This window comes from Acanthopagrus latus, chromosome 22 (genome assembly GCF_904848185.1).
Source record: "Acanthopagrus latus isolate v.2019 chromosome 22, fAcaLat1.1, whole genome shotgun sequence".
In the NCBI taxonomy this organism is placed as follows: Eukaryota; Metazoa; Chordata; class Actinopteri; order Spariformes; family Sparidae; genus Acanthopagrus; species Acanthopagrus latus.
In genome coordinates this window covers 11,005,395-11,023,889 of record NC_051060.1, presented here as the reverse complement: position 1 = coordinate 11,023,889, position 18,495 = coordinate 11,005,395, and the positions used below count along the sequence as shown (strand labels likewise).

At 40.5% G+C, this 18,495-nt stretch overlaps 1 protein-coding gene across 4 annotated transcripts in view; it reads left to right on the top strand.

Moving 5' to 3' along the window:
* The window catches only part of lama2 (laminin, alpha 2), a 193,327-nt gene that overhangs the window by 30,750 nt on the left and 144,082 nt on the right, over window positions 1-18,495 (top strand). For all 4 annotated transcript variants that reach the window (XM_037086256.1, XM_037086255.1, XM_037086254.1 and 1 more), the window contains exons 2-3: window positions 5,514-5,684; window positions 7,431-7,543. In XM_037086256.1, the coding sequence (XP_036942151.1) occupies window positions 5,514-5,684; window positions 7,431-7,543 (284 nt within the window). The remainder of the gene's footprint in view (window positions 1-5,513; window positions 5,685-7,430; window positions 7,544-18,495) is intronic.

Genomic DNA, 18,495 nt, shown 5'->3' with positions numbered 1-18,495 from the left:
GCCATCAGACAGGCGGACAGACACACAGACAGACAGGTTACCATGGTTATCAGAGCAGAGAGAAAAGAATGGAAGGTGATGAACCTGGGAGTGTGTGTGTGTGTGTGTGCGTTTGTGTGTGTGCGGCAGCAGTCAAGCCGTAGGCAGACAGTCATTGTGTCCTTGTCATTCAGTGAATCTGAAATCTGAGCCCTGTCTTGAGCCGGCCCCTCTCCATTCCTCTGCCGTTATCTCACCTTATTGTTCAACATAAAAGGCGAGAGAGAGAAAGTGTTATCTGTAGCCAAAGTCAGAGTGGTACACATTCCACATGACCAGATTCTCCCGAGACATGATTGTGGTGTTCGGGAGTTGCTATGACGAAGTCTGAATACAACACGCACAACATTGCACAACTTAATTTGAGCTGTGTGTCCGTATTGGGCAGCCTGGTTTCACCAGTTTCTTCAGCAACAGGCCCGGTCGTGCGCTCATTAGCTGTGCTTCCGTTAATGTACTTTAGTGTGAATTTGAAGTATCGCATGAGAACAGGTTGATGGAAATGGTGTCAATGTGATTGCTACAAACTTTGAGATAGTTGTAAGTCAACTAACAGAATTACCAACTCAAACTATATTCAAATGGCTTGACAAACATGAAATTCATGGTTCCAAGGGACTGCTAGAGCAGCATCCTTATTGACTAAAAACTCATTGGCAACACAAACACGCTGCTTTTTAACAACAAATGTGTTAAAACAGTGGACTTTTTTTTAACAATTAGAAAACGGATTGCAGAGGATGAACTGAGTCTTACAGCCTGAGGAATAAAGCTGCTCCATTGTCTGGTGGTATGGCAGTGGATACTTCTGCATCTTTTGCCAGACAGCAGCAGGCTGAACACACTGGCTGGGGTCTGTGTTGTCTTTTAGTGTCAGTTTATCAAGTTTGTTGTATGTTTTTAAAAAAGAAATAAAGTCTCTCTATTTAAACAACCAGGGTCTAAACCTTTTAATGAAATATGAGCGTTGTTGTGCTTAGCAACTGACATAACAAGTAGATAGGCCAATTGAAAGGGCAGGACTGAGATCAGTAAAGGGCTGTATTCGACCCATGAGCCGCCACTTGAATTGGTCTGTTATGAAGTATTCACAAAGACTTGGATGATTTTGATTTGATTACAGTTCTGAATGTGGTGCAACATGAAAAGTTGTTACAGTTTATCCAGAGAGGGGAACGGACATCAGACCTCAATTTTATGGAAATTCATCCCAAGGTTTCAAGCTATTTTACTGAACTGACCTCATCCATCACAAAAGTCTGCACAAAGCTGAATGGCGATAATAGCCAAATAATAGTCAAGATATTAAAGTCGAGGCCTAAGTGGTGGACTGGCTGGCATTGCCGTCATGAGATCTTCTAGCATGACTAATAACTCTCTGGCTTCAACAGAAAAAGAAGAAGAACACAGTATCACACGGAGTATTGAAGAAAAATGATAATACGGTGTGGTTATAAGGCTCAATATAAATATCTAGTTTGACCAGATGTGCATGGCTTGGGTAATTTGTAAGTTGACCAAATCCAATGCATGTGTCAGGAAAACTGTTCTGTGCACATGCAAGAGTTTTAAGGCTTCACCAAAATTTGCCCAGCTAGACTGCATGAGATGGAACTGGTGCTCGACCAAAACATGTGGTTCCACTTGGAACAAACGATGTTCCCTTCTGAATCCCTTTCAGTGGATCAGACCAAATGAACTGATATGAAGCTTAAGGTATTAGCTGTCCCAAATCAAGGTAAAATGACACTATTAACGACTGCACAGTTTCCCCACACACATTTGTATCTGGTTGGAGACTCTTCCAGGTTGTGGATCAAAACCCCAGGAATAAGCAGGATGTTGGCTTGATTTCCTGGCAGAAGTAGGAGGCAGTAATTAGAAACGGTGTGGAGAAGAAAAATATGTTCATCAAAGCGACTGTTTTGATCCTGTTTTAAATTTTTTTTTTTTATGCTGAACTCAGGTTGCAGGATTTCCTGTGTTGGCAGCGCGGCAGAAAAATGGCGCACACTCTGTTTGCTGTTGTAATAGGTGCATGGGGGAATAGATCCAGTGGGCATTAGTATACACAGATCCTGCATGCTGTCACTTTTTTTTTTGTGAGAGTTTTATCTCTTGTCTGCTGTCACTGGTGAAATTGGGAGTAAAATAAACAAAAGAGCGCAGTGAAACGGGTTCAACTTGCTCTCCGCTGACTCAAGTCTTTGAAATGCCGACCAAATATCAGGCTTAAAATCTTGCGGCATTCAATGACTGTGCCTCAATGAAAAGATGGAACTGAAAAGAGGATTGATAGAGCACGAATAAAAGCGCCGGCATTATCATTACAGTGTTCAAGCTGAGGGACACAAAGAGTAGTTTCTATCAGCAGAGGTGGGAAACAAGTATTGTGATTGCTGTAGCACATGTATGATTATAGCCTGTCTGTACTGTATGTTTGGTCACATACAGGAAGGGACGTTACTGATGGAGGAAATGTTTAATTAACCCTGCCAAAAAATTTTGTAAATCGCAATAGAAAAAAATAGAAAAAAAGTTAAAATATTGTCTGTATCTCATTAGATGCGTGATTTTCATCACCAGTTACAAAAATCTCTTGCATCCTTGTCATGCTGTGCTGGATAAGTAGTGTACAGACTCACTGTTGGTGGTTAAACATACATACATAGTGCAGAAACAAGTGATAGGCACACCATTCACCCTATTACAAGACAATGTGCCATCAAAATGATGTTGAAGCTATTTTATGACCTTATTTTAAGGTAGAAATGTTATATAATCTTGCTTTAACTGAGGGGGCTTGGAAGTGTGAGTTCTCATTGGCTTCAGCGCCTCAGGTGACCCATGAATTCTATGAGTCAATTTTAATATAGAAAGTATATCTGAAAGTGGTCTTTAGTGTAAATTTTAGTGCAGTTGTGCTTTGAATATAGTGAATTAGTAATGGGCTCAGTGGTGGAAGTATAACTGCTCATTGCACAGTGAGAAACTTTGCCTTCATGGAAACACTGTTTGAGAAATTGGCGCTCCTTCAGTGGCGTACAGTATCACATATCATAATAATAATATGAGAGGTTTTGACTAAGTGCGTATATGATATGATGTGAGCATTCGTGTGAGAATGTGTACACGTGTGTGAGAGGGAGTTTGGGTGTCTCAGATGTTCTTCACAGTCCATCAGTGTTGACACCTGGCCAAACAGCTGGACTCATCTGGGCTCACACACACACACACACGGGCTCCACTTTCACAAGTGCCTCTCTCTTTCCATCCGATCTTCTCTTCCCACCCCGTCTCCTCGGTGTACACTTATTATACATTTATGTGCCTCCGTGCTCGTGTTTGTTTATCGGTGCACATGCTGTTTAGCCATAAAAGCTGCTGACCTTAAACCACGACTGGGATACGTGACGTAAAGCGGTACGCACGTGTGTTTGTCTGTGTGTGTTTGCCAGACGGGAAATGTGAACCATGTGAGCACTAACGCTGAGCATTCCAGTGCTTTAAGTCCAACAAGCTTGTCATTTACACTGAGACTAATGTGCTCCTGCTTTGGGAACAACGCAAAGGAGTCGCGCCTAGAAGCTGGCAAAAATGCTCCGTTTGTTTCGAGCTCTCTGGCTCCAGAGCTGATCCGCTCTCTTTACTCCTGTTTGCAGTTGCACATTTTATAGCATATGAATGTACTACAGAAATACTTCACTGTATGAGACATCAATTACTACACTTAATTCATTGGGAAATGAGAGGAGAGTAGTTTAGCTTTACATTAATGTCCTTGTGATAGGCTATAAGTATATATGGTAATAAGGAACTTTTAAGTCCTTATACTTATTAAGGCTATATATACCATTAATAATATCATCAATAACAGCATCATAGATTCTAAGACATTTATACATTTATACATTTATAGACTACATAAGAATGTTAATAAAAAGTCTATATTAGTAGTATTAGTAGTTAACTGTTATCTATGCTCACAGCTACTGGATCTAAAACAAGATCCAGTGTCTTATAATCTGAAAATAAAAGTGTTTATTGTGCTATTGTAAACACTTATAGCCTTTATGATGTTAATAAGCCTCTTATTAAGACTAATCTGCGTCATAATTTATAAGTGACCGAATCATTTGAACTTTTTTTTTGAGCATACATGTCAAAAATGTAATACTTCCACTGATTATCAACTATGTAAAAATTATGACTGGCATTTTTCACTATTTTCCTCACATTTCATAGTCACATGATGAATCGATTGAGAAAACAAGCAAAATTATCGTTAGGTTCAGCCCTAATGGCAAGTTCTGGCACCAGAGTAGGCCAGCACAAACCAAGTTTTCCTTGGCTGCATTTAATACCCAAGTGAGAGCTCCCCATGGCTGGAACACACTCCACTCAGTTAAGAGTTTAATATAACAGACTAGTTTATTCACCGAGATTCTGAGAATTTGAGATATGTAGCTTTTGTCTTTGTGGAGATTTTTTTTGTTTAACACCCAAGGCCATCCGTGACGGCGCTTGGGAGGTTAATGCCTGGGTAGTATGATTTTATTGCTGGTTTCCGTCAATATCCTGGAAAAAAAAATATATGTATAATTCATAGTGTTTTCCATAGTACTGTAAATGTTCTCTCCGAGTTTACGTTCTGCTCCAGCAGTGAAAAATATCCATGGACAGGAAATGGAAACAGAATTGCTTGGGCAACATAATGCAAATGAATAGTCCTTTGATATAGCAGCATTGCGCTGCCCAAAGTCACAGTTGAAAGCTGGCCAAACGTTCTCTATCTGCTTCTTTTATCCGAAGATAAAGTGAATATGGCTCCTGCTATCCGTGAGGGGTAAATGATGTTAACTGCATTAGACTGCGCTGAAAATACACACAGATTAACTAACTTGGACGCAAAGAACTACCTGCCCTCCCTCTCATGTTCCATGGTAATTACTCATTACCTCAGTACAACACACATACAAGCGTTAGCTGGCTCGCTCTGAACAGACTACACAGAGAAACCGACAGTTTTAATGAGTCGAAATACAAAACATGTACAAAAAGCGTGAGCTGGATGTTCCCAATGACCCCAACTGTACTGCAATTTAACACGACATGGCTTTGAAGAAGAAAGTGAGCCTGACCTCTTTTGAACAGCTCTTAATGGATGTGAACTTGTGATTAGTCATACAATTAAGCTGAACTCTGTGCGTTTGCTGGCATGTCAACTTTATATCCACATTTTTGGTGCTGTTTAATGAATTCATATTGTTGTTTTGTCAAAAGACTGAGGTCAACTACATCTGTCTGTGTAAAGCATAAACAAGTATATTTCCCACAGCATCAGACATTTTAAGATCTTTTTTGTTTACTCCAGAAAAAAACAGCTGTGTGTGCTGTATATGTCCGGCAAACATTTGCACTATTACATACAGCATCTATTTCTTCATGCGATTGCCTGTCTCTTTGCTTTCCAGGATTGTTCCCAGCTGTGTTGAACCTGGCGTCCATGGCAGATATAACCACTAATGCCACCTGTGGTTCACTGGGTCCAGAGATGTTCTGTAAGCTGGTGGAACATGTACCGGGCCAGCCTGTTAGGAACGCTCAGTGTCGAATCTGCAACCAAAAGAGTACAAAACCAACCGGTGAGCAAGTTTCACACACACACTCACACACGAGTTTTAAAGGCACGGTGATTACGATGATTAATCATGCTAGAGTGGTTAATTAGAGCCCGATTGGCCAGATGTTAACCAATCATTTTGTCTGAAATGATAATTACCGAATGAACGGAGGAATCAATCGCAACATGACAAGATGACAATAAGGAATTTGCCGGCGATCATATTTCAAAGTGCCAACTACACTGTCAGTCATTTAGCCAATCAATGATGCAGTTAACCGCTCCACCAGTCATACAACCAATCAATCAGATAGTGAGTGAGGTAGTCAGTCACAGGCTCCTAACCAGTGACTTGACAGTCAACTGTTAGTCATCAGCCAGTCAGTCAGTCAAGTCAACTAGTGAGTCCAGTTAGCTATTTGCTGATTGGATAAACTGCTGCTAAAAGGTGTTGAGAAAGAAAAGAAAGAAAAACTGGGAAAGGGTGAGGTGAAAAATAGAGGAAAGGTGAAATGAATGTGAAATGGTTATTTTGAAACACTTCCATTACCATTCATGCTCAGGAGAAAGATTGATTAAATCCAAGCAATCAGTTGATGTGCTAATTGTTAATTTATTAATCCATGTTGTTGGAACTATGCTTATTTAGTTTAATGCTGACAGATACCGCTGTCAGATCTGTCCATCCAATATGAAGCTGGACACGGGAGACAGTTAGCTCAGCCGCCCATTCCTTCTTGACCATAAGTCAAGCTCACAAGCTCTAGGATCTGCTTCAAATTATACTCACTCACAGATATCAGCCACCTAAATACACCAGATGTTTTTTGAAAATATTTTTATAAAGATTCATGCATTATTCCCTGAGGGATCAGTGAAAATGTTGAAATAAGCCCACATCTCCCAATGTTAAAGACAGTGAACAAACTATTTGTGGATCCGTCCCTTTAATGAGGTCTATTCTGAGCCAAGACCCATCCTCCAATCCAAGTTTTGTGGAAATCCACTTAATAGTTTTTGTTTAAACCAACCAGCCAAACAACCAACCTCCCAAGCAGCAAAATATCAAGCAAGGAGGCAACCAACAAAACAAGCAAGCAAAAAGCAACCAAACAACCAAATTTACTGGCTAACTGGTTCATTTTAATGATCTCTAGCTGAGTTATTGAATGCCAGATTTTCTTTTTTCGGGATTTCACTATTTTGGACATCCTTTATTAACTTGCCGTCCAAAATATCTGTATTAATTTTTCTTCCTCTTCAGTGAAATAAGAGGGAAAGGAGGCTGCTTTAGTAGAGATTCTACCAAAGAATACTGTAGAATCTGATGTTCTGCAAACCAACCTGAAACATCCCATTTTCACTAAAAAAAATACTCTCCCATGCACATATAAATACCAAGAATGCATAAAAGCTCTGCGTGGTGACCTTTCATATATAACAAACTAATCATGTGTTTTATCCTTCAGTCCCATTAAAGCTGTTGTGTTGAGTTATAACAGCAGCTGGAAGTACAGCTGGCAAATAGGGTGACATGCTTTTAATTCAGAAGTGAAAGAAAAAGTATAATACATTTTTTAACAAGGCAGAAAAATGGGCTTTAGATACTCAGCCTTGGATGGTTGAAATGCCAGAATTGTATAAAAAGAGCGGAGAGGAACGTTTTCCTCTTGGAGCATTGCTAGAATCCAGATTCAAATGATTCTTCAATAAATTAAATGAAATCAATTTTAAATTGTAATCTAACTATTTTTCTGTCTCTGTCCAGAGCGTCATCCCATAGACTATGCCATAGATGGGACCAACCGTTGGTGGCAAAGTCCATCTATCAAGAATGGAATGGAGTACCACTATGTGACTATCACACTGGACTTAAAACAGGTACACACAAACTTTAAACACTCCACATGTGAGGATATTTACCCCAGCCTTAAACTGATTCTCAAAGTGTGTCTTCAGACACTGTCTTTCTGGGGAAGTGAAAGGTGGCTGAGTGTTTCAGTCCTTCCCCACAATGAACGACAGCTGTGGTTCGGTGGGATTTATGTTGTTCCACAAAGGATTTTTAATGGTGACTCGTCATAATTGGAATCCACTGTGACCGGCATGAATCAAACCTGACCGCAGCCTCCATTCTCAGCAAAGAGGCAAACTACAGACCCTTTTCCATTTATTAAGATTCATTTGTCAACATCAAAAACATGAATAACGTCGATTTAGTTGTTTAGTTTTAGTGTGTGTAATAAACATTTAGAAAACGAGACAGTTGCCAAAGCACCATTAGGAAAATAATAATTATTAATATTATAACAAAACCTCCTGGCCTGTAGCCAGCTTCTAAAATGATTTCCATTTTATTCTTTTTACTCAAAGCCCCTCTCTTGTAGAAAATGTGGTGGGAAGGCTGTTTTCACATTTATCTTTGTATACAGTGTAGATTTTCTCTGTGCTCATTGAAAATCTGATTTGAAGAGGCGGGCCTTCACACATAAATGCTTTGGAAGCCAATCCTGGTCCTGTTTTCAGCATGCACTAGTGCGATATGGAAACATGAAGCCTCCAGCAACATATACTCTGGGAGTGGAATGGAGAGTGGCTTGTGGGGAGCCTTGAATTCATCACAGTGATGTAGGAGACATCTTGTGTCCAGCATTTAAACTTGGGAAATTAAAACTAATTGCATAGTCATGCTTTCTGAAATTTTGAAAGGTGCCATTTTGAGGCTTTTAAAGTTCCCATGACATGAAAATCGATGTTTAAATGTTTTTCTCACATTTGTCTTTTTATAGCTCACCTATAAACCAACATCAGTAACCAAAAGTTGTAGTTATTTCATTGTTTTTTCAGACTGTGCAGCTTCCTGGAAAACCATTGAAAAAAATTATGAAAGGCATCCTGCAGTCAGTGGTGTATGCGTCTGACATGGATAACTGGACATAAGCACATAACTTAATTCACTGATTTGGGTAAAACTGAATTATATTTGAGGGGAGAAATCTTGTTCTTATGTCCACCAGCTGCTCTGCCTTGAACTTGGAAGGAAAGCTTTACTTGTTGCTAAAGTTACTGCTAAAAAAATTTGAGGTCAGTTATATTCCTGAGGTGTATTAGAGTGTTTCCCGATTGACTTATACAGGCAAGTTTGTTGCTAAAATGATGGCTAGCTGCTGCTAACTGGACCATCACTGCCATTAGCTAGTTCGACGGACTCAGTCCTGAGGTGCCAGGCGCTAAACTGGCAAGAACACCTCCCTGGTACTGTAATTTCTGTTGTCAATCTGGCCCCCAACTTCTCTGATGCTCTGTTTTTTCATCCCTGTCCGCCATGTTGACTGGGAGCTGCCAGTCTGGGAGGGGTTGGCTGGCTGCTAGCTCCATGGCAGTGGGCCTAGTGCAGCATTCAAGGGAACTTTAATGTTTAATGTATTTAACCCCTTGGAACAATACATATTTTAAGTGTATTAACTACTAACTAAAAAAAAGGATTACACAATAGATTAGTTGAAGGTTAACTGCTAATTACCAGCATCATAGCCCCCAGCCAACTTCCAGTGACAGTATAATTCTTAAATCAAATTAGAAAATGACTAAGAAGTTAAATGGTATTGTTAAAGTCAAATGAGGTTGGCAGACTCTTTATTTTTCTCCCAATTGCCTACATAAGTTTTACTTAAAGGTGCAATACACAGCCCTTTCAACACAGTGCCTTTGTTTCCTTATCCGAGGAATTAAGATTCTATTATTTCAGCACTGCTGGAATTAGTTAAACAAACGCTGCTATCAATCATTTCATAAGCATGCGTGTCACTCTTTAAATAATTGGGTTTCCATTTTTGATTTGAAAAGCTTGGCAGGAATCTGATGATTGAGGGGCTGTGTACAGGCACGGGATGATTTAGGACATCTAGTTACGTTCAGAAGTGTGATTAAACAGATTAGACCGCCAGATTATAATTATTCAGATGACAAGAGAATAAAACTAATGAGGCTGAGAGATGTGAGTTCATGAGAAGCCTTCGCTACATCGAGACACGCCTATCAAAAAGCGCTGTAAAGGTTAAAAACTGATTAGATTTATATTAATGATAAAAAAGCCAATATTCTTGCAAAAAATGCCATTATGAGAAAACAAAGCATCAAGGAAACAAAAGCCTGTAGGAACACAGAAAAGGCTGTAACTACCTAGATGTCTCATATAAATGAACATTGCTAAAGCAGACGCTATTCACATTTTGTACTTTTGGTAAACAAGGTACACCTTTGTGGTCTCATTGAGATTAAATCTGGGTCAAGATCTTTGTTGCTCCTCCATCTTCTCTGTCTGTGTTCACAAAGCACTGCAGAGATGCTTTATATCCATCACAAAACTACAGAGTTAGAAGAGGGACCTGGGGAAAAATGAAGATGGAACGGCAACACAATAGAAGAGAAATATAGTAAAATAAAAACATATGACCATGGCAAAATTAAAAACAGGAAAAAACAGATAAACAAACAGGACACAAAGCCACAATGAAAAGAAATGTAAAGTTTAGTTAATTAAAAAAGATTCCAGGCTAACAAAGATGTGAATGGATGAGTAAGATAAACACTTTGGATAAATTGGAATATAAATGCAGTCCATCGGTAGTCCATTATTGTCGCCTGACTCCATTTTACTGGCTTTCTTGCCACAAAAGAAACATATTACTTTATATTACCTAAAAACTAAAACCCCAAACTGGAAGCCAAACATCAAAGTCACTATCTCTTTACAATGTTGTGGTAATCCAGCAATTTAACATGGCAAACCAGCAAGCAAATGGGAACAGATTGCTCATGACTTTCCCTTTATGAGGAACTGATACAAGTCTGCAAAGAACAGATCCCACAAAATCAAACACATCTGAGACTATTATCATCTTCACCTTCCATGTTGAAATCATCCATTCATCCATTGTCTGTAACCGCTTTATCGCAGGGTTTTTTTGCTGCTACACCCTGAACAAGTCGTCAGCTCACTGCAGGGCCCTTCACTGATGGCAGATGTGCCAACTGCAGACCAGGAGCAAATTTGGGGTTCAGTTTGTTTGATGAATACAATGCAGAACAAAGAATGGTAACATTTTGTTATAGCTCTTCTGTGAAGTCATAAAATGTCACGCCCCACTGGTTCTCACTAGAGTGTGGGGCATTCTGTCGTTTTATGTCCAAACCTGACTCGAGCCCGATGCAGTTAATGTGAGCTGGTGCTGCCTGGAAATTAAAAATAGCCTTTCTGTTGCATTCAAAGTTCAAACCCCAACATTGAACAGGACATACAGCCCCAACATTGACAGTAGGTCCATCGCTTATCTTATTTATCATTTAATATAATTTTCAAGTCCTTTTACACTACGTGAACTTATTTTTACACCTTTTATTTAACTAGAAGAACTTGAAAGCATCATGTCAACCCGATGCTTTCCCAACCTGGTCCGATGGGTTCTGGTATCAATGCTTTAGTTCTCACCCCTAATAAGTTAAACACACAATGAGAACATCTCGTATGTGTACAAGACCTGTCGCACATCACAGACTGAAATATGATCCTGCTGTGGTCAGTGCGATGTGTCAGAGTAAACAAAACAAGACTATAAATGATAAGAAAACATACAAAATTTTGAATGCTGTGTTTGAGCCTTGAATGCACCGAGTGAATATTGGAATATTTCAGGTCAGCCTTCTGTTGTTCAAATGGAATTTAGCTGAATATAGAAGCAGAGAGAGAGAGAGAACAGAAAAAGAGTAAGAGGGTCTGTCTGTCCATAGTCTGAGGTGAGCTTTATTTATTTATTACTTTGCTCTCACACACGCGAAGAATATGATTATCTCTCTGTACAGGAAGTCGAGCAGCAGCCATCCTGACATGTTGATGGCTTCGGGCCCATCAATCACACCTTTCACCGCCGTGGTGTGGCTGCAGAATATATATGCACTCCTAAATGGTCTTGTACACACTCAAACACATACAATTTCACACCTCTCACTGGAGTGTTATGGCCAATTAATTCATCTGCATAGTTATGCACCAGCACACACCCTTCCTTAATCAGTCTCTCCTGTCCTTAGTATTAGTGTGTGCAGCCGGGGCCTCTTTCCAGAAAGCAAGTCTGACAAAATCAGAGTTTACACGTGAACTCTGACTTGATTAAGCCTGAAATGGGAACCTCAAGGGATTTAGGTTCAGAACAGCTGATCAGAATTAGTTCGTTCAAGTCAGCCTGAATTTAGCGTGTGCGTTGGGAATGATAAAAACAAACAGACGGCATCATCAGTGGAGCTCCAATACCGACAATTCACCGGGGCAGCATGTTAACACCAAGCACAGCTTCCTTTTCATTCCACTAAAGCTTAAAAAATGAATGCATGCCAATGCGGACCATTACATTTGTAGAATGTCACTCATCTCAGGCTTAAAAAACTCTGTTTCATTAAACCAGCTTTCAGAAATTGCGCCCAGGAGACTAACATGTACACCCCCAGCACTGCTCTTGCTGTTATCCTCAGTCAAACTCCCACTGAGATGCTCAGAAAAATGAATGAAATAGACAGCAGGATAAGAAAAAAACAGAGCGTCCCCTCTGGCTCCCTTTGTCACGTGCCGATTCTTTAAAAGCATTTTAATACCAGTGTATTTCTTCCTCAGTGACCACCTGCTGGGACGATTCGGCTTTAACCATCATATGCAGATAATGGCTGTGTCTGACGTGTCGGCAGGATTGTATAATGTGTATTCATTTCGGTGAAAAAGCTGTCCAACTTGCATTAAAGTAGTGACTGCCTCGGTTTCCAGTTTGACTAAATGCCCCCCTTTTATTTGCTGGTTTCCCAATGAAAAACAAATTCAGGATCATCAGCCCACCATTATAGCTGTATCTCATGAACGACTGATGCTGTTGGGCACTTAACATTACCATAAACTGTGAGGTGTTGGAGCGTCCAGTGTAGACATTCCATACACACGTGTTTTCAGATCTAGCACTTGAGTTTTTTTTCCTTGTCACTAATAATTACCTGTGCAGTGAGGTCATTTTATGCAGAGAGACAATCACTGCCTGTACTGGAGTGGAAAACGATTATTTGCTCGCCATTTAATATATTGTGAGGAGGTGCTTTCTTTTCTCTTCTGCTCGCTGGCAAACAAAGCAAAAGTGCTCATGGAAAACCAGTTGGTAGAGCATGCACTTCATGTCATCTCTCGAAGCTGTCCTGTCTGATAAAGCCGAGAGCAAGGACTGAAATGATATGATGGGTAAAGAACCCAGAACGATGTATACGTTTCTATAAGCTGAATCTGAAAAAAACTGACCCTTTAGGCAGACACGGACAAGTTGGAAGAATTGGAAAACTCGGGGGGGCCCTGACGCTCATTTTACCCAATATTCTTTGCAGCAGGAATTTTGAATTGTAATGAGCTCCGAAAAATATTTGTTTTTGTTGGTAGAAGTGTTATTTCCGCAGATGGTACGTTAAAGTGGTGAGTTCAACGGGAATTACGCCACAGCAAAACACTGTAATCACAAAAGCGTTTGCTGTTGAATTTGGAAGCCCTCCTGATTGGTGACTTGATTGTATCTTCATGAGAAACAGTTAGCTGAATAGTTTTTGTGTTGATGGAATTTCTGGAGCTTATTACTGCAAAAGCCGGCTTTGAAAGACTCAAAACTAGTCAGAATAAATGGCTGGTTGAGGTCGAAGAGTTGCACCTGATCAGTACACAACTGCTACAACGCACTTTGTACATTTTCACAGTTACTTTGTGAACATTTCAGCACTTTTTTTTTTTTTTTGCTTTCCCCTGATTACACTCTGTCGCTAATCTTGTAGAGATTGATAGATAGACATAATGAAATATCATGACCAACCGTTAAATTACTAAGGTCAGGTACTATTGGTGTTTTATGTGCAATACTGCAGGCTCTCTGACATACATTTAGACCACAGCTCATTGACATACAGTATGTAATATTCATAACTGTGTGTATACAGTATATATACATCTATATGTGCCATGGTACTTAGTACTTAGGATAGACAACAGGTGGGATAGTAGAAAAAGCCATACACATCTCAATGCATTACAAAATAAGGAGAGGCTACGGCACCATAATAAATAAAAAAAAAAGTAGCATAAACATCAATATGACTGTACAAGTATCTGTTAGTGATTACGAATCACGTTAACGTCAACACAACATGCAAGCAACTTCATCAGAGAGACTGAAAACAATCCGTCTCTCTCAATTCCTCATCGTGAACGTGACGTTACGCGTGCCTCACGGCTGATACGCTGTGATTAACTGTAACTCACTGCCATTGATGTTTGTGCGTTTGTGTGTGAACGTGTGCGTTCTTGGGTGGGTGTTTTGTGTGTATATCTGTGCGGCTCTCAATCAGTCGGACGGAAAGCTATTTACCCTCCAGTGCGCTGAATTTCCCTTGTGACCCCAGTCATCTCACTCAGAAAATGACAGTGGGCTTGTGTGTGTGTGCGTGTGTGCGTGCGTGTGTGTGTGTGTGTGTGTGTGTGTGGGCATCGCCTGTGACATCACCACCCTCATTTCCTCTCTTGTTATTATTGAGCCACTCCAGATAGAAAGACTAAATAATGAGAAAGAGTGGGAGCCGAGGGTCCATGTGTGTGTTACTCTGCGTGCGCCTGTGTTGGAGGGACGGCTGATGTCTGTGTGTGTTCTTCATCAGTTTCAGATGAGTTCTCGAAATGTAATCTTGCATGCAGACGCATCTGACTTGACAATCAAAGGGAAAGTCCTCCGCGGGGACCTGTTGAAGAAATATCTCTGACTTCATGGGAGTTTAGTGCCTCAGTTCTGGTCATTTTGATGTTTAATTCACAGTTTTTATCATGACTTTTTTGTCTCTGTATTATTAGGTCGTTATACCTCCAGTCATCCCATATCAAACCATGTGTGAAGTCTTGAGTTGCCCTAGGCTCGAGCATTAGTATGCATATAGATCAGGAAATTACTAGTAAATGTATTAGGACTATTTTCAACCTGCCTCGCCATAGCAACGATCTTTTGTTCGCTCCAGACAGGATTCACTGAAATTGCAGTTATTACAGAAATGCAGCGGTCAGTTTGGTTGATGGACAGTTTGTTCGAAGCGGTCGAATCATGGCTCTGCCGGCTCTGCACTCCGGGGGGCCGGAGGAGAACCTGGCAGGGTGATTGTGGTTCCTGAAAGAAGCCGTCAGTCAAAGTGCTTTCATGAAACGCAGCTCTTAAATACCTCAACACACACACACACACACACACACACACACACACACACACACACGCTAATAAACACAAAGACTGGTAGAAATGCATACACATCACATGCAAAATTACTACCTTGAGCTCCCACCAAGAACTCATTCCTTCACCCACGTGCAGCTAGGTACATTGTGGTTGAAATCACCAGATCTGTTTAGATTCAAGGTTCCATTAGAAAAGGCCTACAGGAAAATATAGTGAATGGAGTCACTATGTTGTATGTTCCTTTTGTTCCTTTTTTTATTCAGTGCTGTTAAGTTAGAAATGGCTTTTTCCATTGTTATGTTCCTCTGCTTTTGTCTAAATCCTGACTCAGCCTCAGATCCTGTCAAACAGCAGGGGGGCTCCCATCCTACATAACTGTCAGACTCACGAATATGCTTACCTGCATTGGAAGTGATCCAGACATGCACTGCAATCAGTGGTGCTCACATGGTGACAGATGACGGAACTTTTTGTCTCCCTCAGAGAGCTTCAAACACAGCTGTATTTGTTGACGTAGCGTTTTGTTCATCGCCACTGCTCTTTCTCTTCCTTGTTACTTACCTCCGTCGCGTGTTGTTCAATTTAAACGCATGCAGGAAATGCAGGATTTGTCAGTTGCTGTTTGTAAACACACCGTTCAAGGGTGCAGTAAGCGGGAAAGATAATTTAAGGGTGCGTTTTTTTAGTCTCAGGTAGTCAATGCTCCGGGCTGGCGAACCAGAGTCTACATTGGTGTGACTTCTTGTCATAGTAACAGGAAATTCTCCTCCTAGCCCGTTGATTTCAACGGGCATTTCTCCGTTACTTCCCTTGTGTGACGCAGTTTTGCGCGGCTGTGGTCAGAAGCATTACTTCTAAAGCTAATTTGACACACCGTTACTCACTCTTACTCGTGGCCCGTATCCACACATGGTGAGAGCGATTGAAAAATGCTTCTGTGATACAATTATGCCACCCATAATCATTACCCCTGTAACCTCCCAGGGAAACTTAAGAACACCCTTTTCTAATAGGAAAACCCTGCACATTATACCTTAAGCTTATCTGTCAGTATGACCCTCATCCAATAATCCTTGTGTCCATTTAAATGCAATACAATGAAAATGGTGCAGATATCATTAAAAAGCTGCTTTCAAGCACATTGATGTTGAACACGAACACACAGAGAAGGCCAATGGCGGCATTGCACTATTTACTTTCATCTATTTGAATATCCAAATCATTGAATAATGCAACTTTAAAGCCCAGCTCTTCAATTTAAAATCATCACAGTCCAATTTACCGCAGTCTATACCTCAGCACCCTGATCAAGGACAACCTGATAGAGCACATGCTTGAGTTTGGACTCTGGACTGGTTTTCAGTTGTTAAAAGGACTCAGTGAGCCTTACCCTACCAAAGTAATAGCTTTATAGAAATGAGAACATTTGTGGTTTCGAAAACAGTATAAACCTCTCTTTTCCCAACTTTTTGCTTTATATGATAATTAGCAACAAGAGGGTAGTTTGTGGTCAAAGATAATAACACCAGAAAAAAAACAAACATCTTTATTCATAACAGAGAGAAGGTAAATGAAACATCTGCTGCACCCAGTGAAACTTGGTCCATCTACGTTTGACAGTAGCTCGGGCCAAAGCAAGAATGTGGGAGCGATTGCAGCATCTGGTGTTTTTGTGCAGACTGAAGCTCATTTTTAAAGCGTAAGGCCAAATTACGACCAAGTCTGTGAGCGAGCGAGTGTGTAAGTGTGTTTTATTTGTGTGTACAAGTGTGTTTTTTGGCAGTTGAGACAGAGGGGGCAGACATAAAGAGAATGCATTTCAGCTGAACGTCACAGCCCAGACCATCCAGAGGCTGTTGTCTGTATATTGTATGCTGCAAACCACTGTAGGCAACGTGGAAACCACAATAATTTGTCTTTTTTTTATATTTCATATTATTTTTCCAGCAATTTGATTAAATATTGAACTCTATTCTAATGTGTTTCCTGTAGAGCTGTCAGGAAACTGTCGTTCAAAATACTGCAGCATTCAAAACACCTCCCCAAATTGTTTTCAACAGTCTTGCGATGACACGACTTTACGGCTGCAGTGAGTAACTCTCACTTGTTTGCCTGCACAAGGTTTGGCAGTCAGGGCTGCTTGATGATTCACATTATTTCCAAAGGGGCCAGAATCTGCTTTAACAAGTCTCCATTCCAGCTGTGTTGCTGTGACGGCACATCCACCTGTGTTTCTGTATGCTGATGTCTGAATCCCTAAACAGCAAATAATTCCCCCCGATTGGTTTTTATTGCCTCCTGGTCCATTCCAAACGTACTATGCTTGTTGTCTTTGTTGCGTGCAGATCCTGCTATGATTGGCGGGAGTAGTAAGAGGAATCAGAGTTGATGCCAGTTGATCAGGCCAGCAAGATTTTAACATGTATCCATGTGAATGGCCTGCAAACACCAGCTGTTCAGTAAAACTGCTGTCACTATGTGTCCAAATCACGTTGAGACAAAATGGATTCTTCACGGTCCATTTAATTGCATGCAAGCCGACCATACTGGACACAGGGCTCAAATGGACTTGTTGAGCATTAGAGTTAGCATTTTAAGTGCTCACTTGGCCGTTACTGCCTCAGAAGTCTGGCAAAAAGCCGTTCCCTGGCACATCACGACCACTTCCTGTCGAATGTGTAGGACTGCTGCAATAAAGTGCTGAGGAATATATGGAAATGAACATCATTTCATATTGTTTTGAGTATTAAAACCACTTCTGAAATTTAGAAATATGAGACTCTCGTCATATCTGGAGATGTACGCAGATTTGTTGCCTTTATAGATGTGGTGAATAATTTGCCTCCACTCCTCTGCAATGTCAACACGTCTATGTGAAGTAATGTGCAATATAAAAATAAGCAAGTTTAGTCAGTTCTTTATTTTAGAGTCGCGGAATTATTCATCAGTGCAAGAGTACATGATGTTATCTGGGGATAAGTGAGTCACTGATTGTTTTGTAACTAAACTGCTTTCAAGTTAAACTAAACTTTTTTTTTTTTGGGTGTGCTGATCTGCTTTCGGCACTCTTTTGAGACAACAAAAACAGTGCTTGAAAGAGAGAAATTAATGTTTGATTCTTGTTTCATGGCAGCCCCCCTGTTTGTGCATTAACCAGCTGGCACAATGGCAAGGGAGAACTTCTTTGCATGCATCCAATACAGCCATTTAAAGCAGTTGTAAGAGATGCATTTTTACTCAAATAAGTGTTCAATAACTCTATATTCAAACAGTAACAACCATGTGCTTCCTTCCCCTGCTCATGCAGTAAAACACATTTCTGATATCCCTGCCCACTTTATCCAATCAGGACAGAGAAATTTGCAAAGAGGCGGCTCCCCTAACTGCGAAAAGGACAGAAAGTTAGCTAACATGACAGCAACTTTTTGGAGCAGCTCTAATTTTACAGTTTATTAGATCTATTAGTAAAGTTACCGTTCTGTCACAGGCTGATAACAAAGCTAACAGCCAGACAGCTGCCTAATTGCTTGCCTACTCAGGAGGCGTTTC